This window comes from Enhydra lutris, unplaced genomic scaffold (genome assembly GCF_002288905.1).
Source record: "Enhydra lutris kenyoni isolate GAN:26980312 unplaced genomic scaffold, ASM228890v2 scaffoldscaffold44, whole genome shotgun sequence".
Taxonomy (NCBI): domain Eukaryota; kingdom Metazoa; phylum Chordata; class Mammalia; order Carnivora; family Mustelidae; genus Enhydra; species Enhydra lutris.
The window spans coordinates 8981770-9007415 of NW_019154128.1; the positions used below are offsets into that span (position 1 = coordinate 8981770).

Consider the following 25646-nt stretch of genomic DNA (forward strand, 5'->3'; position numbering starts at 1 on the left):
AGGGTAAGGAAGCAATAAAGGGTAGCAGTGGAGCAAACCAAACAAATGATACTTTAAGTGTGGAATTCCAGCTGGTTAAAGACCTGGGCTGGTGTGGGGAGGGCAGAGGTCACCTCATCCCAACTACTCTAGAAGGCCACTTAATAGTAATTTGTGTGTCTTGTACTTTTAAGTCCTTCTTCCCTTCACTGTCCTCTACCTGCCACACTTCCTCAAGACCCAGCTCAAAACAAATGAAGTCTTTTGCAGGGAGCGCTCTGGATTCCCTGTGCTCCCTTCTACAGTGCCCCAACCACGTGCTGTCAACATGCTCTTTTAGAATGGGCCCCTTCCCTCTTTCCCTGTCTCCTGAACCACAGCTTCTCAGCAGAAGGAAAGGCTGCTCACAGCCCTCATGGTCTCCCCTGCCTCTAACATCTTGGCTTTCGGGAAATCATTGTGGACTGAAGTGAATTGTATTTCTGCACTATGAAGGGGAGAGTAGTTTTTAGCTATGGAGAACATGGTAACTTTCTCCAAAAGATCGGTAAGAGGTGGCTCTCTCTCTCCTTCTTGAACTGGCTTGTTTTACAGACCTCAACTCTGAAGACATGCCAGTAGGTAGGATAGTGTGTGTGTGTGTGTGTGTGTGTGTGTGTGTGTGTGTGTGTGTTAAAGAAGAAAACACTTAGATGTTTCTAGTCAAGGGGTGCAATTAGCTATATATACCCTTGGCTGACAGCCTCCTCCATGGGAAATGCAGTTTGTTGGCAGCTAATGTTCAGATGTAAACAGGCTGCACATGGATGGGTGCTGGAGGGCAGAAGGTAGCCCCTCTTGGCCAGCCAGGCCTTCTGGGTCAAACCTGGGCTCCGCTGAGCGGGCAGCTCCACCAGCTCCAGCACCTGTCCCCCACAGTAGGGCTGTGTAGGACAGTGAAGGGAAAAAGGACTTAAAAGTACAAGACACACAAATTACTACATGGGCAGAGACAAGAACAGGCTGGGGGATGGGTAGGATTTGATGAAAATGGTGTTACTAGCAGCCCTAGCTGGCTTATTACTTCAGACTCTGTAATTTTTAAAGCCATTCATCTGTGCTGTAGTTGACTCTTCTGTATTAGGAGGATATCCTTTTATCTTGTGGACTGTGGAAAGAAATTGATTTTTGTCTTTTGGTTTTTGGGGACTGTAAACAATTTTAACAACCCAGACTTTATTCTAGAATTCTCCTTTTAGTTCTCTCTGAATGCAAAGTAGCTTCCCTATGTCTCATTTGTCCTGTTTTGCTTTTGTGAGGCTCACATTTACTGTTTATTGATAGTGTGGGCTTGTAGACATCAGGGTTTTAGGAAGTGTGCCCATCTTTCGCTCCTGGGTTGCTCCTCTTCCATGGATTCGCATTGCTCTCCCTTCTACATGATGACTTCTTTGTGACATTGTTTTGGTGATCGAACTCTTACCGTAAGTTCCTTGATCTTTAAAAAAGTTAGCCCTGGGGGCGCCTGGGCGGCTCAGTGGGTTAAAGCCTCTGCCTTCAGCTCGGGTCATGATCTCAGAGTCCTGGGATCAAGTCCCCGCATCGGGCTCTCTGCTCAGCAGGGAGCCTGTTTCCTCCTCTCTCTCTCTCTCTGCCTGCCTCTCTGACTACTTGTGATCTCTGTCTACCAAATAAATAAATAAAATCTTTAAAATTAAAAAAAAAAAAGTTAGCCCTGCAGTGATACCCACCATCTTTGTCTTTCTCCAAGGGACATTGTAAGGATAATTAAGGGACCTATGTATAAAATGTTTTGAGCTCAGTGGAAGGGAGAAACCATCTGACTCAAAAGTTTTACTATTATTTAGTCTTATACTGTTACCATGTGATCAAGAATACATTAATTGGAAATGCTGATAATTTCATGTTTGGAATTCTATTCCTACCTAATCAGCATGATTAACTTTGGCCTGAACCCTACCCTTACCTCATTTTATAGATTAAAAGCAAATAAAAGGAAATGATCTGAACTGTTTTTACTACATTTTTCATTGGCTGTTTTTTTTTTTTTTTTTAATTCTAAAAATAAATAAGTCTTCAAAGGGAGTTGATTAAAAAGGTTCATTTCCTGGGAATGTTATGCATCTGCAATAAATAATAAATAATATTGTAGCAGTTGGCTGCCTCCACTTTCATACAAAATAAATAAATACATTTGGTGACATACATTTGAGGAGTGTGATTCTTATAATTTTCACGGAAATAAGGAATAACTTTACAGATGATAGAGATTTTACCATATGCTAGTAACAACAACAAAAATAACACAGCTCATAAGACGAGGCTCTTACTGAGTCTAACATATATATTGGCATGCCAGGAATTTTCTACAACTTTAGTCAACCATCCCCAGGGAAGCTGACCTGACTTTCAGCCTTTGTTTCTAAAGCAAATGGCATGGTCTTTACATTGCTTGAATGGCAGAGAAGGGAAGAGGACTGAGTTTTAATGGTGAGAGATCAAGAGAAAGGCACTCTCTGGAATTGTAAGTACCTGCACAGATTTCACTGGTAATTAGTGGAATAGTGACTCACTGTCGAGAAGATACTGTCTTTATGAGTTAAAACATTTAGTGTTGGTAGAAAAGGTAAGAGTTTCAGATGCTTAGAGAAAGATGGCAGGTGGCAAGTCCAGACTTTCTCTACAATGACATTTGTTTTAAGCAGATGACATTGTAGTTTCCAAGGCCTGATGTGACAGGTGGGAGTTGTGGTTCTAGTGGAGGAGAGGGAGTCAGGTGGGTCACCATCAGCAAGAGTTAAATGCTCAGTGAAGGCGACAGAGCTGCCTTCCAAGGAAGGAGAAGAGAAACCACAGGGAAGGCATTGAAGAAGTACTGGCTCTCTCTTTGGGTTTCCTTTGCTCTATTCTGGAGAAGGTGGGGATGGTTGTCATTTTTGGTCTTTCTGGTTTCATCTGGTGGCATGGAGGGTACTGCAGGCACAAGCATCATGGCAGTCCCATAAAAGATGGCCAGGGCAGTTCTATTAGCAGGCTATGCGTGGGTGGTCCTGGGGGTGTTCAGTCCTTCTTAGTATGAGAAGCTATAGTCTGGGTGTGCAGGCAGAGCCTCGTTGGAGAGCTTTAGCAGCAGGGGTGTGTATCTTGGAGTGCTTTTGGTTACCTTTAAGTGGATTGGGGAATGAGGCAGATTTAACTAAAGAAGAGCAGCTTTCCTTTCACCTCCAGCTTCCCCATATTTTGAAGTGATTCTTACTGTAACCCTGACCTTGAAAGTGTAGCAAGTCTGATAGCTGCCTAATTGATTATGGCTTTTAGTCTAATGCTAAGCATCTAACCCACAGGGTGAAGTAGGTAGAGTTTATGAATTTGTTTTCATTGCCAAACTCTACATGGTTCCTCCTTTTTCTGTTACACCTCCTATTTGGACCTTGTTTGGACCCTGATGTCCTATGCCTTTCCCCTTGGCCTTTGGCAGAAGTGCTGACAAGCTCATGCATGTTCAGATACCAAGGGCTGATCAGGTTAAAGTGTTTCCCCTTCTTGTGGTGTCTACATTTCTTTCAGGGGTGAAGACATCTTAAACCAGAGGAATGACTCTCTAGTTGTGGAATTTCAGTCATCAGCCAGCAGATGCAGGAGGTACTATTTTGGGCATGGGGACCTCTCAGAAGCCCTGCAATCATCCTTAATGACCACCTGCCTGCTCCATGTCACATAAGGCCACTTCACGCATCACACCAGTCTCGTGTGTATGGTCGGTTTGACTTGCCCGAGGACAGCGAGCATGTTTGTGGAAATCTCTGTGCATGGAGTTCTGCACACTAGGTGCTTCCCAGATGTCCGCATATGTCGGAGAGGGGAAGAAAGGCAGTGCATGCAATGCAAGCTTGTTTTACTGACTGCAGATGCTGGTATTGGCCCCAAAGGGAGCAAGTTCATACTAAAACTCGAATCCACTTCTTGGTTAAAGCTCACTTCATGCCCATCAACAGCATGAGTCGTGTGTGGTCAGAGGGGTCTCCATTTGAAATCCATGGAATGTTCGTGAAAGATCTGGGGTTTCATACTGCAAATGTCCACAAGCAGGGCAGGACCGTTTTAGCCTCTTCATTTAGCCTCTTCTTTGAACTGGAAGACTGGTTCTGGGAATAAGAGTGTCATTTTCATTTTCTGCCTCCCTTCTGCCAGTCACCATCACCATAGCCACCCAGAGAGTTCGTAGTGATGGCGATGTTGGAGCTGTGAGCCTCTCAGTTGGTAAGGCTGTGGCTGCAGCCTCCGTTTATGTCAAGGTCACTGGTTGGATTCCCCAATCTAATAACTTTGGGTAATGTACTAAAGATGAATTAAAATGCTAATGGGTGACATGTTCTGGGCATTTTAACATTCCCTAATCTTAAATTTAAATTAAATGCCTTAGGTGTTCTCACAGCCTCGCTGGAAGTGCATTTAGCATTGCCCCTTAGCGAGTTTAAAGTATATTCTGTCCACCCGGGCAGAGCTAGAAGGATAAGCAGTATTTGTTTTATGATCATTTTATTTGTGTCCTCTACAGCTACATGACACGCTATCCTCTCTTGTACTCAAGATAGCAATTTAGCTAAAACAAAACAAGATGAAACAGAATCTCACTCTTTTCATATGTTTCGGTGAACCCACAGCTCCTTTCATTATTAACAACATTTAAAAGCAATACATTGGAGTTTGGGCACCTATAGCTCTTCCAAAGCCATTTTGTAGATTACCTTCATGTTTAAACCTTACAATGCCATTAAACATCCCTGTTTTATAATGAAGACACTGGGGTGCAGAGAGATGGTGTGGCTTTTCCATCATCATGTTGCTGGTATGGGAGAATCACAGTCAGTAGGCAGCTGTCCTACCTCCCAGCTCAGGTGTCTATACACTAGACCAGGTGGGAGCTCAAAGCAAAACAAGGTCACTTAAACCAAATGCTTCTGCTAGGAAATCAAGACAATGCTCATTCTGAGGGACATGTCAGTTCTCCACTGAAGCCAGATTTCTTTATATACTGAGCTGAAAAAACAAGTGTATTTCCTTCCTTCAGTAAACGGGTCACTTCCTTATTATTAGTTGAATTAGCCCTTTTATTTTCTCCTTATGAGGGGGAAGGAACATTATTTCTCTCTTAGTCCTCCCAGTTATCTGGTGTCTGGTCACTTCATAATTGTATTTTGGGAGAATAGATATTAATTTTCTTTAACAAAAAGGCTGAGATCCTTGATGACACACCATAATTCAATTTCCGTTCTCTCCCTGCGTTGCCTGCACCCCTTCCTCCTGGCACATTTTTCATAGTTAGAAGGAGTGATAGTGTCAAATATATCAGAAGGAAGAATTGATTCAGTAGTAGTTTGACGACTTGACTGATTAACAGAGATCAGAAGAAGGCTCATAACTGTGAAAACCATTGCAGCATGGAGTTTTAACAGCTCTTTAGGGAGCTAGTTAATGAAAGAATCACTACAGAAACAGCCATGCAAAAGAAAAAAAAAGAAAGAAAGACAAGAACAAGAGCATTCCCATATAACACTCAGAGGCTTTGTCATAAGGGGAAAATATGCTCGTAATTTCTATTTACACATTGCTGTAATTACCGTCTGCCTTAAGATTACTTTCAGTCTTCTCCTGTCAAAGTTGCTTAGATATTTCTTGTCTTACATATCAGGCAGAAAGGTCTAGTACTGGTTGGAACTTGCCCTAAGGATTTTTTTTGCTCCTGAAGAATGTAATTATCAGACACCCAAGCTCCTACTGCTTGATTATACTGGCTCTAATCTGATCCTTGTTCTCCCTATCACGGCCATTCGTCCATGACCCAGACTTCTGTGCTCAGGTGAATGTTCCACTGGGCTTTAGCCTTTAACTTTTTCCTATGTGGTTGTTCTCTTTTCTTTCTCCTGATGCAGTGTCTATGAACCAGACAGAAATGTGTTACGGAGGAAAGAACGAGAAAGAAGAAATCAGGAAACTCAGCAAGATGATGGCACGTTTAATTCGAGTTACTCCCTCTTCAGTGAACCTTACAAGGTAGATGGTTTTCAGTTGTTCATCTTCTCCCTCACTTGTACCTCTCCCTCTGTGGTGGCAGTTTCTCTTGGAAGAGTCGACCAACCAAACTTCAGTTGCTTTTCTGCCTGTTCAGCCCAGGAAGGCAGCTCAGCCACTCAGAATGAGATCTTCTCCCACAAATCTTGGCATCCAGTTCACACAACTTGCCTGCCTGTTCCTTCAGTAAAATGTAGCTTTTGCTTAATAATGAGAGCTTCTTGCTATGATTTTTATCCATAGTATAGACTTCATTTCTACATTGATTTTCAAAGTCAATGCCACTTGTAATTTTTTTTTTTTTTTTAGTCTAAGCTATTAGGAAATAAAAAGAGGTTGGGTAACCTATTTGCCACACATGTGTCATGCTGCAGTCAGGCTACCTGATGGGGTAATGAGAAAATAACTGCTGGATTGTTTCTCACTTAGACCAAAGGCCAGAGATACAAGCTGTCTCCCAAAGCAAAAGGCCTGAGATTTCACTGAGGCCTGCACAGAACCTTCGGTAGTTTAGGCAGGTGCCTCCTTGCACATTAAGCCCTGTGTGCATTTTAAGCTGTATGCTGACTTCTTCTGCCTATCCCTCTGGGTTTCTGGCAAGAATCATTATATATTTAGAAATTGTCAGCAGAACAATTTGAGCCAAATTTGAATTTTCAAGAAAAGCTTCCAAAGGGACTATAAAAAAGAGAAGAAACCCCAATCCTGGAAAGCTTCAATCCCGACAGTTTTGCAAAGCTGCGGTGGTTGTTTCCCTGATTTCCGTAGCGGCATCACACCACCGTGGGTAGGTTCCCTTTTGATGCAGTCTGAGGCTCCTAACGGCTTCCTGGTCCTGGTGTGATGCAGTGTGGACAGACTTCGGAGATGATGACTGATTTTATCTCCCAGCTCTCATTCTGAGTGTGACAGCCCTGACTCTGTGAGCCATCAAGGCACCTCCCCGTGGTCTCCTGTGTTTCTCTTCTCTCTAACAACAGGGTGCTTGTTGTGTTTTTCTTTCTCCAGACGAACAAGGGGGATGAGCTCTCCAACCGGATCCAGAATACTTTAGGCAATTACGATGAAATGAAAGACTTTTTAACTGATAGATCTAATCAGAGTCATCTCGTGGGTGTTCCCAAACCTGGGGTTCCTCAGGCTCCTGTGAACAAGATTGATGAACATTTTGTTGCAGATTCAAGAGCCCAGACCCAGCCCTCATCTGTCTGTAGCACAGCTTCTTCCACACCAGCAGCTGTCCCCACGCAGCAGAGTAAGAGGGGCACCATGGGCTGGCAGAAGGCTGGGCACCCGCCATCAGATGGCCAACAAAGAGCAAGTAAGCACGGACACAGATTGCTTGATTTGAACAGATCTGCTAACCCAAAGAACCATAATAAAAAACCTAACCAGTCTGTGTCGAGCCCCTCATCCTCATCTTCCTCTTCTTCTTCCTCTTCTTCTTCCTCTTCTTCTTCTTCCAACTCAGCACAACAAGGCTCTCTCAGGACCTTGCTTGGAGATGGTGTTGGCAGACAGCAGCCACGAGCCAAACAAGTGTGCAATGTAGAGGTGGGTCTTCAGACCCAGGAAAGGCCACCTGCTATGGCAGCCAAGCACAGCAGCAGCGGACACTGTGTTCAGAACTTTCCTCCATCCCTGGCTTCAAAACCCAGTCTGGTCCAGCAGAAACCCACCGCATATGTGCGGCCGATGGACGGCCAAGATCAGGCTCCTGATGAGTCTCCAAAACTTAAATCATCCACAGAAACCAGTGTGCACTGCACGTCATACAGGGGAGTCCCAGCCACCAAGCCAGAGTCCGCCAGAGCCAAGGCCAAGCTTTCCAAGTTCAGCATCCCCAAACAAGGAGAGGTGAGTCTTTTGTCAATGTGACCTACATACATCTGAGTAGTTCTCAGTGACGACTCGGCAGTTATAAATCCAGTGCCCATGTTTCTTAATTTTCAGTGTGTGAACGACTTCATGTGGTAGGATTTGTAGCCATTGCTAAAGGAGGTTATACACATAAATCATGATTTCTTAAAATCTCAAATTGATTATCACCATTTTTTTTTTTAAGTTCCAACATATGTGGTTATGTGTCTGTGTTCATCTGGGAAGGAATTTCCTTCAATACAGTTCAAGGGATTGTGTGTGTGTGTGTGTGTGTGTGTGTGAATGGGTCAGTGTCGACATGGATATTATATATTAAGAGTAGAAGTATTGTAAAAAAAAGGTTAATTTTTATGTAAAAGAGTTCAGAAGTTCAACATTTTTGTCAGTTTTGAAATGTTCCAAGACATAAAGGAAACCTTATAATGATTTTTAAAGTAATTATTAAATGACTCAGTATTGAATATGGTGAATAGTCAAATGTATCAGATGTCTGATCCATATTGTAATACCTAAAATTCAGGTTAATTGATGTTAATCGAGTAAGGACTCACCTTGTCCTGTGAAAATAATCTTAGGTTATATGAAGAGAGTGAAATCTTTTAGTTCAGATTCTTGCATCTTAAATTTAATCTGAAGTATTTATTTATTGCATTACAAAATGTGTAGACTAGATGTGTGGAATATGAGAACTCAAAAAGGCAAATCACATAATCACAGAAGAAGCAAAGAGTCTAGTCTACTTGAACAGTAAATCTGGATGGAAAATGAAGTCTTGTTTTAGAGAAGCACATTTCCTCCTATATTCCAAATTGATGGCACTTGTCAAAAGCATATGAAAAAGCATACATGCACTTTTTTGTTTGTTTGTTTTGCTGTGATGTGGTATACTAACCAACATAAAATGTGAATTCTAGAGCATTGGACTTAGGAACCATTCAGTTTCTTTTTCCTTTTTGACATACTCAGTTTTAAAGATGGAATAACACTGTGGCTAGCATATTCTTTGTATCTTAATTTGGTTTAATGACCAAATAAAAACACAAATGACTTGATGTTTCTTCTTGGAGTCTGACAAGGCTGAACTTAATAATTTATGAGCTGAGCTCTCACCTCAGAAAGCACCGTGCACCAATTGGGAGATCAACATATTGCCCTTAGAGAAGATATATTTTTTTAAATTCTGAGATGCTTACACAGGTTCTAATGAGGAAATTAGGTGACATGTATATCAGTAACTCCTTTTGATCATTCATTTATGAGGGATCCCATAAAGTATTCCTAGGAATTAATAGAAGCAGCATATAACTTCTGCAAGCATTTATGGTTTGAAAAGTTTGTGGGAAACACGTATTAATGTCCCCTTATAAAACTAAATTTATCAGGCCTTTGATTTGTGTTATCATCATCAAATGACCTGGCAAATAAAATGTGGCTTATCCTTGAACAGAGGTGACTGTAACTACCAGGAATCCATTATAATTTTAATCCCAATTGATTCCTTGTTAAAATGATTTTTATGTGCCAGAGAAACTTCAAATTTATTAGGTAGTAATTCATTTATTTACTTTCTAGCCCAATGAGTTGATAAAGCCCTGGTTAAAAGCCAGTTTTTGATAACCAGTACAGCCTTATGCAGATAACAGTACAGTTTTCATTAGGCTTTTGGGTATGTCATTAATAACATGGACACTTTCAGGACGCCCTTCCAAGACCCCAGATTGGGAATGACACATTGTACTACGGTTCGGTAATCACAGAAAGAGGGAAATGCCTGAGATAGAAAGTCATACCAAGAAAAAATTAGAGCTTTTATACAGGAAGTGTTTCATTTCCCCCATGTAATGACATTGAGCCTGTCCACTTGCTTCTTTCCTAACATTCTATACTGAATACGTTAAAGAGGCCAATCATGCATTGATAGAAAAGAGGTGAGAAGTGTTGCTTGCAGAACAAAGTTTTAATTGGTGGATCTGCTTTTTGTTCTGTTTTGTTTTCTTGGTGTTTTTGTTGTAGGGGAGATAATACAGTCCTTATTTTAGCAAAAAACTGCATATTATGGAAAATATGATAATGTGAATTTTGCAGCACTTGTGTGTTGCTGTCTAGTCTATTAATAATAAGAAAATGATTCTTTCCCAGTTAGCAGCAGGATAGTATCTATAAGTTATATTTCCTATCTTTCAGACTCAAAGAGTTTGTTTTTTGTTTTTGTTTTTGTTTTTGTTTTAAGATTTTATTTATTTATTTGACAGGGAGAGATCACAAGTAGGCAGAGAGGCAGGCAGAGAGAGGGGGAAGCAGGCTCCCCACTGAGCAGAGAGCCCGATGTGAGGCTCAATTCCAGGACCCCAGGATCATAACCTGAGCCGAAGGCAGAGGCTTTAACCCACTGAGCCACCCAGGCACCCCTTAAAGAGTTTTTTTGTTTGCTTGTTTGTTTTACAGTACTCCAAGAGATTAAAAAATATCTTTTGCAGGTATGTCACTCAATGTTTATAGGGCATCCCTATAAAATCCACAGTCATAGCAGAGAAACTGAAGAATTTTATCGGCTAATCAGGTTTTACTTTTTGAGGGTACATTTGCTTTTATTTTTTTGGAGAGAATAAAACAAACATGGCAAACAAGAACTATTATTTTTATTATTATTTTATTATTTTTACTATTTTTTTTTGAACACAGATAGTACCTAGATGAAAATGTCCTGATAGTACTGACATTACCATAGTACTGACAGTACATCCTGATAGTACTGACATTAATTTCCAGTGAGGTAGGGAATTTTATAGAGGCTGTGAACTAAAGGAACTTTCGTATGACTTGATTATAGTTTCTCAGGACATTAGCTATAGAGCAAGATTTATGCTAGTGTGAAGGATTTGTGGGCTAGAAGGAAGTGTTAGGTAAAAATGATGTAAAGACAAGGCAGATGCAATTATAGCTCCATATGGTATTGTGGAGGTACAGTACTCATAAGAAATCAAATCAATGACTAGATGCAATGTGATAGGAGAAATTAAAAAAAAAAACTAAGACGTGATCTCTGCCTGCAAGAAATTTTACATGAATTAAATAAATTAGACTGTAGCACTTAGCTTTTAATATACAGTTTCTCTCACGTGCAGTCCAAACTAAATTTAAAAAACTAGCCTCCTAGTCCTAGGAAATTTCCTCACCTTCATAATCCTTGTAGTAGAAAAATCTTTGTTATTTTAAAAAATCGAGACTTTGTGAATCTCTTTTGCCTGATTTTATACTTCATAAGTTCTTCATTCTTTTTCTTACAACATCTGCACTCTATCTGCTGCCATGGTGAATTATTTGTTATAATTCTTTAGTCTTCAATAATAGGTAATTAGTGTGGAAAAATTCAGTGCAATTTGATGTGGAAGTTAAAGACCTCAAGGGAGTTCTTTAACTGATACACCTGTCTCCTGGCTGGTTTTTCCCAGCTCAGTTTTGTGTTTAATGAAAAACACATTTCTGTTGTTATAGCTGAGTTTTTTATTCTTGATGCCATCCCTCATTAAGTGAGCCTTCCCTGGAGTGCCACTCGGAAGGGTGACTAGTGCTAGGTGTGAGACAGAGACATAAGAAATGACTGCAGATGCATTCTAGAACATTCTAGGGTAAGGAACACTATATCTTATTTCCAGCTGAAGCAAATTATTTTTTGTTTCACATACACACACAAAATAAATGTTTTGCCCTTAACATGTAATTCAAGATCCAGGCACTGGGGACCATTAACCTAGTGGGGCAGATACAAGTTTTGTGGGACCTAAAATGTATACCATCTTGGGGGTTTTCTTCAGGAAAAAAGGAGTAGAAAATTATCTTATACTTGAAATTTTTTCAAAAACAAGTATTAACTCATTGCTAGAGCCCCTCCTGAGGCCTTAGAGGGATCTTCGCTTAAGAGGCCCTGGAGCTCGCTCATGCATCATTAACTCCATGCCATATCTGTCTTTGGCTCATGGAATAATAAGAAATTGTTATTGAAATGATAATTTTAGATTTGAAAAGAGTGCTTTATATTGGCCCCAAACTTAGAAATACATATGTATATGCTAGGTGATATAAGAAAGCAGAAATGGGACAATCCTATAGAAAAGGTCCAATATACAGTGCTGTTGAGACAAAATATGGGAATATGGATCTCATGGGCCATGAAGTCAGTTTGTTTGGCAAGTTTCAGTTTCAGTGGTACTCCAAAACATAACCCATTTTAGTTTCTGTTTGTTTTTAATTTAATAAGTAGCAGTGATTTAAGATGGCTCTTGCAGAGGGGCTCTGATGGCTGAGAATAGAACAGATCTGAAAAGCCAGGGAAGGAAGGGAGGAAAGCAGGGCCTGCTGCTCTTAGTTTAGTCAGTGATAAGGAAGGAGACAAGTGAATTTGAGTATCAGTTAATAGACTGTATGTATATTAGGAGTTTTCGTAGTGGTTGATAACTAATCCACAAGAACAGCGAAGCTGTTTTTTGGTTGATCAGAGTTTTATTTGTTAAAATAAGTAATTAAATAGTTTAAGGTGTATTGATTAATCAGCATATTTACACCGGGCATTTAAAAATCACCATTTATACCATGAATATGAGCAGAAAGATAGAGCACTGTGATTCCACAAAATAGCTTCCTAGAAAAGCAATTAACTGATTTTTTCCCCCTAAGTTCACAGAAGATAAATGATGTAGGCTTCCTATTTCCTGTCACTCTTGGTTACCTTTGTATGAAAATGGATTTCTTCCAAATTAAAGTCGGCACCAGCCTGTCGGACGGGAAAGGCATCTGCAGAGCAATGTGTACATTACATATTCATGCCAGTCTAAATTTCTTAATTACATTTGAGATGTATAATGTTTTCAAATGGAAGTATGCTATCTGATTGCTCATTGATGAAACGAGGGTGTGTGGCCAGACTGGAGGCTCGGTTTCCCTGTCTGTTGTGGTTTCATCCTCCCCATCATCATACCTCCGTCCCCCTTCACCCACTGCAGATTGAGGCCTCGTCCTATGGGACAGCAGGGCTTAGTAACAGCACAGATGGTTACGCTCTGTGCTTCCTCCTCTCCCTGTAACGTAGGCTGTGCATTTTCTTAGTGAGGATGCGGGCAGCCTGCACCCCTTAGACTTAGAGGAGTGAAGACCCGCAACTTTGATCTCAGATACTGGATGAAAGCACTTGTTTTCCATCCTACAGATGGGTCACTCTGAAGGTCATAACGAAGGCTGGCAAGTGGGAATGTTTCCATATTTTTTGGTACTTTTATGTTTAGCTGGTTAGGCCCTAAAAGTAAAGCACTTAGCCACTTAAAAATAGCTTCCGTTTCTATAACCCTTTATTGAAAACTCTGAAGAAAGCATATTAAAATGTGTCTTGTATAAAGGTGTCCGTGTCCTTTTCCATCCCCTTTCCTCTCTGGGCTCCTTTAGGTTCATATTATAAAACCACATTTTCTAGCCATGAGGTAGGAAACTACTCCCAGGGATGTAGGTGTTGAGAGTGAGACCCAGAGGGAGGCCATTAGAAAGCCCCACTTTACTTTCCCTGTGTATTTTCTGAATTCTCATAAAGTTTCCTCTCCTGGAAAGCATCTGGCTGGATTACGGGACTATTGCCCTTAAACTGCAACCTTATGTGTGTTGACTCCAAACCTGGGGCTAATCAAGAGTCCAGGCCCTCTGTGTTTGGAGTCACTAGAAGAGATGGTATGTGATCTGAGAGCCTCTCCCATCCTGGAAAAAGCATCACTGCACAATCCAATGAAAAAAGCCTCTGGTTCTGTATTTCACCCGTTCTTGCAAGCTTTCAGATACACAGAGATGCACAATGGCATGATGATGGCTCTGCCAGGGGCAGGTTCAAATCCTGGCTCTCCCACTCGTTAGCCGTGTGGCAGGGAGCAAGGAATTTGACTTCTCTGAGCCCCAGTTTTCTTATGTGTGAAGAAAATGATAATATCTATGTGGTAGAGTTACCAGAAAGAGGAGTTGATCGATGAGTTGAAGAATGTCATGTGCTTAGCACAGTGACACTATAGTAAGCATTCAGTAAATATTGGCTATATATTGTTACTCTTATTAGAAATACCTCTGAAATGACAAAAGCAAACAAGATAAAGAAGTGAGGATATTATTGGAAGTGGTTGTGTGTGTGTGTGTGTGTGACCTAGAGAGAGAGAGGTGGGAAGAAAAAGAAAAATGAAATTCTGAAAGTTCTTTTTTGTTTATTTGTTGGAAATAATGGAAATCTTGGAGACTGAGATTATTCTGGATTAATAGAGCAAAGGCTGAGTGACATGATTCTCCCTTATTTAATGCTTAGTCCCCTCTCGAGATTTTATTGCCAAGCCTAGGATCAAATGTTCTCTCTCTTTCTGTGAATTGGGCTTTCCTGAGCTATTTTTACCTGTAGTAGAACATATCACACTTGAGCTTTATTTCCAGTTAAATGAAATATAAAGTCAACAAAATATGGACTAAGGAAAAGTGTTAAAATTTTCAGGAAGTAAGTATTTAGAATGACTCATTGAAACCGATCTCTTTGAAGCCACACAGTATTAAATAACATGTTTAATTGGGCCGAGCAGAAGACTCACTTACTACCTGATTAACCAGCGTTAGCAGTGCCTTTATAGAGGAGAGTGCAGGGTCCCTGCTGCTACTCACACATTCCATCCTGTAGCTGCACGTGGGACAAACCTCCTGCGGCCACCCCTGGACAGAGCAGTTTTTTATTTTGGCCAAAGGTCAGGCTTTAGGATCAACAGACACTTGCATGAGAGGTACTGACTGGGACCTATCTCTGCATAATTGGTCTGATTTTAGAACAGAATGAGGAGTGTGTTTTCGGGAGCTAGATTGTCTGACTTGGACTCTTAATTTCTTGGCTCACCAGATGACCCTGTGTCTCAGTGGAATCATGATTGTACCTTTATTGTGCTAGGACTGCCGTGACAAAGTACCACAAATCGGTTGGCTTAACACAACAGAAATTATCTCACAGTTCTGGAGGCCAGAGCCCTGAAATCAAGGTGTTGGTAGGGTTGGTCTCTTCGGAGGGCTGTGAGAGAGAATCTGTCCTGGCCCTCCTTCCCTGGCTTGAAGATGGCTGTCTTCTCCCTGCATCTTTACGTTGTTTTCCGTCTACGTGTACGTGTGCCTACATTTCCTCTTTTTTGTAAGGACATCAGTCATACTGGATTAGAGCACTCCCCCAATGACTTCGTTGTTAACTTGATTACTTCCATAAAGACCCTATCTGTATCTAAAATTTAAAATTGTGAGGGACACAATTCTATATAACAGTACCTGATAGCATTTGATAGCGTTTTTTATGACTACTTAATAGATGTACAGTGCTTAGAATAGCGTGCCCGGCACATAGTTAGCACTTACAAATCCATAACAATAATAACCTGTGATTATTATTATAATTATTTATATAGTTCTGTTTACTTCACATTTACTTTCTAATGTGCTCAGCCCTGGATGGTTTTAGGGCTCAGAATCTGGAAATTGAGGTGAGGTGATGAATTTCACTAGACTATGAATGCAGTAAAAACAAGGATTTTGTTTTGTTTTTTACTGCTTTGTTTACCGAAGCATCCCTAACTGTACCTGGCACATAGTTTGTGCTCAATAGGTATTTGTTGAATTAGTTAATTAACTTAAGGCTGTGGGGTGAAGGAAGTGACTCCCCTCAAACCACTGACCTCCTGTCCTTGGGGCCTCAGTAATTCCTGCCAAACCTTTTATGGAAAGAGAAAAGCCAAACACTTCCAACATATAATTTATAGCTGCTGTTAAAAAGAGAAATGGGAACCATATTTACTGATGTATGTAAACACAGCCCATGTAAAATAAACCAGAGAGCTATATGCTGGCCTGAGAAGCAAAAGCTGAAGTCAGCGGTGGCTCTGCCGAGGATGTTATGTGCTCTGCCTCTTTTTCCTTGCTCTCCTTTGTTTGGTTGTTGTGAGCAGGAGCCCTGGCCTGGGGGCGGAGTGTACGGAGCTATGTATGTGCTGCAGGCAGATGCTTCTCTTCTCTGGCCACATGATGTGAGCTGTAGCAAAGGGATGTGGGAATGAGGAGCGTGGGGAGAGGGAAAGGGGACAGTGTTGGGGGAGACCACATTTTCAGACTTCCTGCCCTGTGAATTAAGTTTTAATGGATTTAAAATATCCTGGTATACATGGAGCTCTTAGAGGTACTCCGTGATGACAATGGATACTGATTCCCAGAATGGCTCTTTATCCCTATATGTCGTCTTGTGCTTCATGGATCTTGTTTCTATCATGATTCCTATTCCACTTATTCATGGTAATGTTTTATTTCATAACCTATGCAAACATAATCCACATATTTACCCAGAGCTCTGTTTATTTGTTGTCTGGGAGACATATCCTTTAGAAACATTGCTGGTTACATAGCATTTGGGTCCACATAGCCAGAGGCATGCCTTTAATACACAGTAAATGTTTGACTCCTTATCTGTGTGACAGAAGGCTAAGGAGTAGAAAATAGAAAACTGTGTGCATTCCGTTTTTGATCTGCTTAAGCCCTGGAAACAAATATGGATCAGCCTCCCCCCACCCCCCCCCATTCTTGGATGTCTTGACAGTCTCACAGAGAGAGCATGGGTGATGGAAGGTCTCCTCCAGACCTCCTGTATTTGACTCCCCTCTGTGACATCCCTATTGAGACTCCTCCTATGTTCAGCCCCCATAGCTAAGAGGGAACTTCCTACCTCCTTTGGGCAGCTCTCACCCTTCCTTATGTTGACCTATAAATCAACCTTCTAGTAACTTGCACTTCTTAGCTGCCAGTGTGCCCACTGGGATTTCACATTGCTAACTATTTCATTTGTGTTTGTGTTTTATTATCAGTTCCTATAGGTTTGGTCCTCTGGACAGTCCCTCCCTTAGGGTCACTCCACCCTTTCCCAATGGCATCATAGTAGCTTAAATACAAGTTTTCAGAGGAGCATTCCTTGCTTCAGCATTGCGTGTCTCACTTGCTCCTTTACCATTTTGGTTTTTACCCTTTTATGATTTGTGACAAATATTATGGAAAAGAGTAAACGTGACTGGGTTCACACCTGTAAAGGAGTGCAGACAGGTTTGGAAGATAGGGAGCAGGTTGCACTATTAAAAAGGTTAGTTAAGGGGCTTCTGGGTGGCTCAGTCAGTTAAGTGTTTGCCTTCAGCTCAGTCATGATCCCGGAGTCCCAGGATTGAGCTCCACATAGGGCTTCCTGCTCAGCAGAGAGCTTGCTTCTCCCTCTGCCCCTCACCCCGCTTGTGCTCTCTCTCTCTCTCCTTCTTTCTCAAGTGCTCTCTCTCTCTCTCTCTCAAATTAATAAATAAATGAAGTCTTTTAGAAAAAAGTTAAAATAATCCTCATTAAGAAAGTGAGATTTGAGCAAGAAGAAGGTGAGGCAAGATTAGCAGGAAGGTATCTGGACAAAGAAGGAGTTAGCTGGAGTAGAGTGGATAGCTCAGCAAAGGCCTAAGTGAGAACACACCTCCTCACCCTGTGACACCAACAGGGCAGGGCACTGGTGCAGAATACAGGAGGAGGAAGGAGGCAGGAGAGGAGCCCACATCACGTAAGTCCTTTAGGCCCCAGCAAGGATCTTGGTGTTACTGTGAGTGAGAAGGGGGAGCCCTTGAGGGGTTCTGAGCACAGTGTCATGGTCTGACTTGGGTATTACAAGGATTGATCTGGCCATCAATGTTGCGAGTAAACCATGATGGGACAGAGGTGGAAGCAGGAGATCACTTGGCAGATTATTTCCCTAATCTGGGGGAGAGGTGATAGCAATTATGGGAATTAGGTGGTAGCAAAGATAATGAGAAGGCTGGATTCTGGATATATTTTGGAGGAGAGTCGGTAAGAATTGACTGGTTGGGTAACAGATGGAGAGGAATTGAGGACAAATTTTTTACTTCTACCTTTGACCGAAAGGTAGAAGCTGGTTTCAGCTGAGATGGGAAAAATGATATATGAAGCAGGTCTTTGAAGAGAAGAGCAGGAATTCATTTGAGCTTATTGAGTTTGGGGTGTCCAAGTAGACATGATGAGTACACATGCACATTGGTGCCACAAACATGGAATTTGGTAGAGAAGGAAATATATATCTGGGCTGGAAGGTATAGATTTGGAAGCGGTCAGCATACATGTGGTAATTCCTTGAGGCTGGATACGGTCACTCAGGGAGTGAGTGTGGCTAAAGAACAGGGCTGAGACCTTATGCATCCCTATATCAAGGGATTAGTGAGAAGGGGCCAGCAAAGGAGACAGAAAAGAAGGGATCAGTCAGTAAGAAGAAATCAGTACTGTATCTAGGAGACATGAGGAGAGAGGTATCAAGAAGAGAAGGGATTACTGATTTCAATTCTGCCGATGATGGATTTAGTAACATGAAATTCATCAGTTACTTCAAAGAGTGTTTTGTGGGCACAAGTCTGAGTTTAAGAGAAAATCAAGAGGAGGAATTAAAGATATTACATATAGACAGTTCTTTCTAGAAGTTTTGCAGCAAGGGGCAGGAAAGATTTTTGAGAGTAATATGTCTTCATTATAAAAATTCAGGTAAGATTAAGAACGTAAAGGAGAAAAACTCACAGTTCCTACAGTCTGGAAATAGTCACAATTAACATTTTGGTGTGGATTCTTCTGGCCTTTTCTATACTTAGACCTTCTTTACTGAATCAGGATGAAGCTATCATATATGGTTATTTTCCCAATTATTCTCCTTGCATGACATAACCACTTTGCCATGTCACTGAACAGTCTTTGGCAACATTCACTGTATGGTCTTTGCATCTCATTTAGTTGAGAGTTTCAATAGTTTTTATCCTATGCAGATACCATAATTTATTACATAATCCTTTTGTTGGGCATTTAAGCTGTTTTCAGTTTCTTTGCACTATTGTAAATTACCAAGTTATGAGTTTTTTAAAATTAAGAAAGTGCACCTTTTTAAAAATATATTGTAAGCAGTTCTCCCAGTTTCTTGAATAACTTTTGCTTATAATGTAGAAATTAAATTTTGTATCTTTCTTCCTTTTTAATTATGGTTAAAAAGGCTATTTCCATAGATACGTTAAAAAGTTAAATCTAATGTATAAAACCATAAAGGAACTAGATGAAAAGTTAGCCATCTGGAATTTATTTTAATATAAGGTAAGCCTTCACTTACTTGTTTATTTTTCCCCACAGTCATATTCCAGCATAAGTGATGACTCAGTCTGCCTTTTCTTTATAATTCAGTATGAAAACAAGATAAATACTCCATCTTTATGGAATTGTGAGGTAGCTGCGGGTAGGGATCTTACAGTGTAATTTCTTGAGAGACTGGAAATCTTTAATCAAAATGCTGCAGCCTTTCTTCAAGAGCCTGGCCTAAGTCATGCCACTTCCACAGTCTGCTCCAACCATCAAAGAGTTTCCTTTCTTTTAAGTTCCTATAGAGTCCATGCGTGTTATATTACCGTGTATTATTATTTGCTGTTTTGCCTGTCTGGTGTCACAAATACATTGGAAGCACCTTGAGCACAAGCCCCGCTTCTCATCTGTTTGTGCCATTACTAGAAGAAGGTTCTATTAGATCCAGTACTTAATTATCTTGTCCCTGAGGTTTGGACTCTGAGTTTTTACACCTGAAAAATAAGGACAAATATGCTATAACTGGTTTGAATGATGTTAGGTAGATCAGTGACAGAAATAAAGACTAGAATGAAATGCAAGCATAGCATATAATCTGACCCAGGCATCATCCCCATCTACTTACCAGACCTCTTGCTGTTTCCTACGCATGCCATTTCCTTTCATAAGTTCCTGGCTTGGCTTATGCCTGGAGTACTACTCTTTCCCAGTTTGCCTGCCAGGTTCATCCTTCAGGTCCAGTTCCTCTTATAAAAAATGATAACAATATTTAGAAATTATAAAGTCATCACCCAGAATTGATTGTTATTAATGTATTGGCATGTTTGCTTTCCATCTTATTCTTCATATTTTTCTGCTTACCTACTCATTGTTTTTGTTAACAAGTTATATGCTTTTTCAAATTATCTAAATAATGAAGAAAAAAGAAATTTAAAAATCAAGTCAAATCCTACCATCCAGAAAAAAATTCCACAAATATAAGATGAATTTCATTCCAGACAACATTTTTTCTCTTTTTTCACCTCTCTCTCTTCTTATATTTCTTTAGTTTCACCAAATTTGAAGATTTTCTTGACCTTCGGTATATATATTCTTCAAATATGCCCATCCTGTTACTTCTTGAAAATGGTTTGCTCTGTCTGTTTGAATACCTAAAGAATTATTTCTTTAAACTTCTGCAGCTTAATCAAAATATGTCTCCATTTCATATGGAGCATTTCTTGAAACATGAATTGCTCTTTCAATCTTTCCAGATTAGTACATTCTTCCAGTTCAGGGAATTTTGTTTTGATTCTGTTTGTTTTGTTTTTATTAAGTGTTTACACACATTGTTTGCACACACTCTTCTTGATTTACCTCTTCAAGGAATTACTCTTGTGTTGGATCATCTTTGTCTTTCTTATCTATTAGTTTCATTCTAATTGCTTTGACCTGTATTTTTTTTCACCTGTATTCACTACTGTTTTCCTAAGCCTTTCCTGCAGGTTGGTGATCAGTTCTTGATACCTATTCCATTACTTACTATGTTGATTTTTTTTTTCATTAATTCTATCACATGATTATACAATTTTGTTAACAAAAACTTGTGCCCCCGCAATTACTTAAGTCATTCTCTTATAAGAATTTGTACAGTTTTACTTCTCACTTCAATTTTATTATTGTAAAATTAGTTTATTGTTCTAATTCAGGGTTTTATTTTTCATGAGGAAGTTAGAAATCAGGCTTTTCTTCTCTCTCTCTTTTTTTTTTTTAAAGATTTTATTTATTTATTTGACAGACAGAGATCACAAGTAGGCAGAGAGGCAGGCAGAGAGAGAGGAGGAAGCAGGCTCCCTGCTGAGCAGAGAGCCCGATGTGGGGCTCGATCCCAGGACCCTGGGATCATGACCTGAGCCGAAGGCAGAGGCTTTAACCCACTGAGCCACCCAGGCACCCCTCTTCTCTTTTACTATATAATTTTGGATCTTCCATTTAATGGACATTTTCTAATACCAAAATTCTCAGAAAAAAAAAAAAAAAAAAAGAAATATGAACATGGTGCTGTTTCATGTGATGGATTCCAAAAACAGCAACTTAAAAACAAGACAAAAGCTTATTTTTCTTACATTACAGATCTGAGGTGGAATGGTGGTTCTGGTCTGTGACATCCTGTCATGGACTTAGGCTCCTTTCCTTCTATAGCTCTACCACCTGTAAGAGTGTTACACTTGTCCACCTGATCCAAGATGGCCCAGTTTCCTTTTGAGCTCTCAGGAAGAGGAAAGGGAAGGGGGAAGGCATATCTTGTTCTTCAAAGTTTCAACCTGGAAGGACCACAGACTATTTTCCCTCACATCTCATTGATCCCAATTAGTTACCTGGCTGTCTTAGCTTTGGGGAAGGCTGAGAAATCCATCTAGATTTTATGCTGGGTCACCATGTGTCCAGATAATTTTTTTTAATGGATAAAGGCACGAATAGATATTAGGGGAAAAAAGCAGCCTCCGCCCTGTAGTACTTAATACTTTATATCAGTGGTTATTTAAGGGTTTGTCTCATGATTTTTGTGAGCCTTTTAAAAGAAGGAATCCTTTTCTCCATTCTCATTTCCCCAGTGCCTGAGTCCCATATATAATAGGTTGTTCAATAGTTTTTTGTTAGATAGTTGTTTTTGAATTAAAATGACACAATCCATATAATTTTTTGAATTTCTGGATGAATGGGCTCTATAAACTCATAAAGTGGTCTTGAAACATTATAGAAATTTTTGACAGAGAGGACAGGGCTCCCTATTATATTATTCTAGTTTGATAATTGTCCCTGAAATCAATGATAGCTACAAAGTATATTAATTTGATTGAAGTAAGTATAAATATAACCAGTAATATAGGCTCTTCTTACTCAATATGAGAATGTCTTTGGATAATAAGTGGATTCCTATCTAAATTCATGAGTTTTCTTATGACATTTGGGTTAAGCCTGAAATGGATTAATCTTTTTCTGATAAAGTTTCATAAGCTGTGATTTCTCTGGTGACCACATTTAATTAGATATTAAATAAACTGCTTATCTTTATACCAACAGGTTTTATGACAGCATTTTTTTCCTGAGCTGTATTTCACAGATTAAGTAGCTAGCAGTAGTAAAAAATAAAATAACTTTTTTTGGTGGGCGCCTGGGTGGCTCAGTGGGTTAAGCCACTGCCTTCAGCTCAGGTCATGATCCCAGGGTCCTGGGATCGAGTCCCGCATCGGGCTCTCTGCTCAGCAGGGAGCCTGCTTCCCTTCCTCTCTCTCTGCCTGCCTCTCTCCCTACTTGTGATCTCTGTCTGTCAAGTAAATAAATAAAATCTTTAAAAAAAAATAACTTTTTTTGGTAACCATAATATCCTTAGATTAGAAATTAAAACATGCCCACTTTTTAAATGAAAAATAAATATCCAAGCTTAGATTTAAAGAACAGAAATGGTAAGATAGTTTAAATATATGTACATTTAGTGCAAATAAATTCCTGTTGATTTTCTAAGTACTATTTTACCCCTAGAAATTAGCTTTTTTTTTTTTTTTTGTAGTGGAAAAAATTCCATTTAATCTGCAAAGGCTGAAACATTTTTGTGATAAGGCTCTGAAGGTTTTAATTAAAAACTTGAATTTTCTTTCTTTCCTTTTTTTAATGCTAGACATTACAGTAAATTTCTCCAATTCCAATATGCCAATGACATCCTTACCTATTTTTCCCCCAAGTGTTGGTGTGAAGAGGAGAGACTTGCAGTTCTTGTGGATGCTAATTTAATCTGCTGTTTTAGCAACTGGAACACCACAGAGATTGATCTGGAAACACCAGATGACCTTTTGTACAGATCAGAGCAGCAGACTTTCTGAGTTGCCTTCAGTACTGAGATCCAAAAGGAAAGAAAGATCAGCAGTTGTCAGATTGTCTAAAGGCATAAATTCTATAACAGGTTTAATTTTTCTCAGTTCTATTCTGTTTCCTAGAGCACAGCAAATTTTTAGAAGAGACTGCTTCACTCTCCAGAAGTTTCTTTAGTTCCATCAAATTGAAAGTGAAATGATTTTTACTTTTCTTTGTCAGTCCCTTCACCTTCCCCAGTGTACTTCAAGTGAAGGAGGCACAGGGATAGTGAGTAGTGTAACCTTGCTGGGGCAAAAGCTAATGACTGAACTGGTTGGTTGGGCTTCATCTGAATTCCTGGCTCAGACTTACTGGTATGTATCTCAGATTTGGTATCTTCAGACCTTGGTGGTTAAAGGTTAAAGAGCATCCAGACTGTGGTGGTTTTTTGTTTTTTGTTTTTTTGTTTTTTTTTACCCAATGCTTTCTGGGTATTTTCATTTTAATGGTTTAAACTCAGGTTGACCACAATAACATGGTCCACGTTATTACTGGAACTTGATGTGCTGGGATCATCTTGGACTCTCTTTCTTTATCCATACCATCATATCTTGTTGATTTTTTTTTTTTTTACAAGTCTCTCATACCCTTCTAAATCTTAGTGCTACTTACTTATTTAACTTTCACTTTGTTACTAGCTTTTCTAGCTTTTGAATGTTCATCTTGTCAACATCTCTTTAACAAGCTCTGAGTAGCACTGTCTGGTTAATTAACCTAAAGATCCAGTTCACTTCTTTCTCACCATCTGAAAATGGTGGACAGCTCCCTATTCCTTGTAGGATATGGAACATTTTATGGACAAAAGTACGTTAAGGTAATTTGACTTCATAATGCCTTTAAAATTTTTTCACTGTGATGAAAAACACATAGCCTAAAATTTGCCATCTTAACCATTTTAAAGTATACAGTTCAGGAGTGTGAAATATATTCATGCTGTTCTGCAGCAATATTTTATAATTCTTGAAGGTTTTATTCCCCTCTGTACTGAAGAAAAATGTAGATTCTGTTAAATCTAACATAGATTTTAAAGGCTTCTATATTTGAAGGCTTAAGAACTTTATGCCAATCAATTGAAATAATTATGTGCAATTAAGTGGCGGCCGCTGTAGTCTTCCTTGACTTCAGTTAAGATTGTGCTACTCACTTTTCCTTTCTCTGGTGTATCTCAAAAGAGTAAGGATGAGCTTCACTCATGTTTGGCACTTAGTAACTTTTGTTGATTGTCTATGTGGGATGATAAGACCATTGTTAATATGGTCTTTTCTTGACCATCTTTCCAAGAATAAAGGGTAGTTTCATGATGTTCTTTTCAATGAAACACAGTTCAACTACATCAAGAAAAAATGGCTAATATTGTTAACAGTCTTCCATCATAGCAATTAAAATGAAGAAGAGAACATGTGAAAGTTGGAAAATGCTTTTCTAATATCTGTTAATGATCTTATTTGAGTGAATTACTTGATTTCATTTGCATTCTTACAAGCCTTAGAAACAAATAAAATGAAAGAGAAAGTTGGATTTTGGACTAATTTTTAAATAGTGGGCTGGTTGCAAATAGAACAACTCGCTGCAAGTCTTTGGTCAATTCTCTGAATCACTCTGGACTTCAGGTGTATTTAATTAGACTCTGTTCCAAAGATTTTGATTCCTTTACATGATGTACCAGTGACCAAAGTAATAATATAAAACAGTGTCGGGCTTAGCACTATATTTTGTTTCTGGATAATGCAAAACAGAACCTTTTACATTACAATAAAACCTTACGATTATAATAAATTACAATAAAATCCCTTAAGATTATAGTATAAAAAATGTCACATAAGAGATCAATTAACTTTGCATTTTACACACTGAATTGTTGGTATTCTGGATTCCTTACTCTTTTTGCCCTATGCATTTTCCCCAGAGTTGGGAGGGGGATGCTTTATCCATTCCAATGACTTCCTAGACCATCTGTATGATTACAGTTATGTATCTCTGGTCCTGGCCTTCCTTCTAAGCTGAAAGCCATATTTCTAACTGCTTGCTTTTTTTTTCTTCTTAATTTTTTTTTCATTTGAGTATAGTTGACACACAATGTTGTCTTAGTTTCAGGTATGCACCGTAATAGTGCTTCAACTTTTCTATACATTATGCTGTGCTCACTAACTTCTTTCTCAGTATGCCTGTATAGATGTTTTTGTAGGCACCCCATACTTAAAATGACCAGTACTGACACTGCCTTTCTGCAGAGCAGACTTGTTTGAAATTCTATGTCTTGGCTAAAGGAGCACCTTCCCCTGGGTCTCTAGGCTAGAACCTTTGAAGTCATTCTCATTTGCTATGTTTCCATAATTCTACCTTTATTCTATCATGAATCACTTTTAATCTGAGATAGCCTCTTGTGTAGAGTGGCCATCTCTGTGTTTTGTCACCTCTTGGAGTTTTGCCATGAATCTCTTTCAAATTTAGTGCAACATCCACATCATTACCAGACATGAACTGCTAAAAAAATATTTTGCTAATGAAGAGGAAATGAAAAGGAACAAATGAATCTGATCATGTTACATTCTTGCTCCAACAGTTTCTTTGTTCCCCCACTTTCCTAGAGCAGAGCAGCATTATACCAAATGTATATTATGAATCTCTGAAAGGACACTATAGGA

At 39.6% G+C, this 25646-nt stretch overlaps 1 protein-coding gene across 1 annotated transcript in view; it reads left to right on the plus strand.

The window, feature by feature from the left end:
* Nucleotides 1-25646, plus strand: part of LOC111155836 (AF4/FMR2 family member 3) — a 531558-nt gene that overhangs the window by 82523 nt on the left and 423389 nt on the right. Inside the window, exons 2-4 of the mRNA XM_022516254.1 lie at nucleotides 5913-6033; nucleotides 7060-7372; nucleotides 7523-7908. Coding sequence (XP_022371962.1) covers nucleotides 5913-6033; nucleotides 7060-7372; nucleotides 7523-7908 — 820 coding nt within the window. The remainder of the gene's footprint in view (nucleotides 1-5912; nucleotides 6034-7059; nucleotides 7373-7522; nucleotides 7909-25646) is intronic.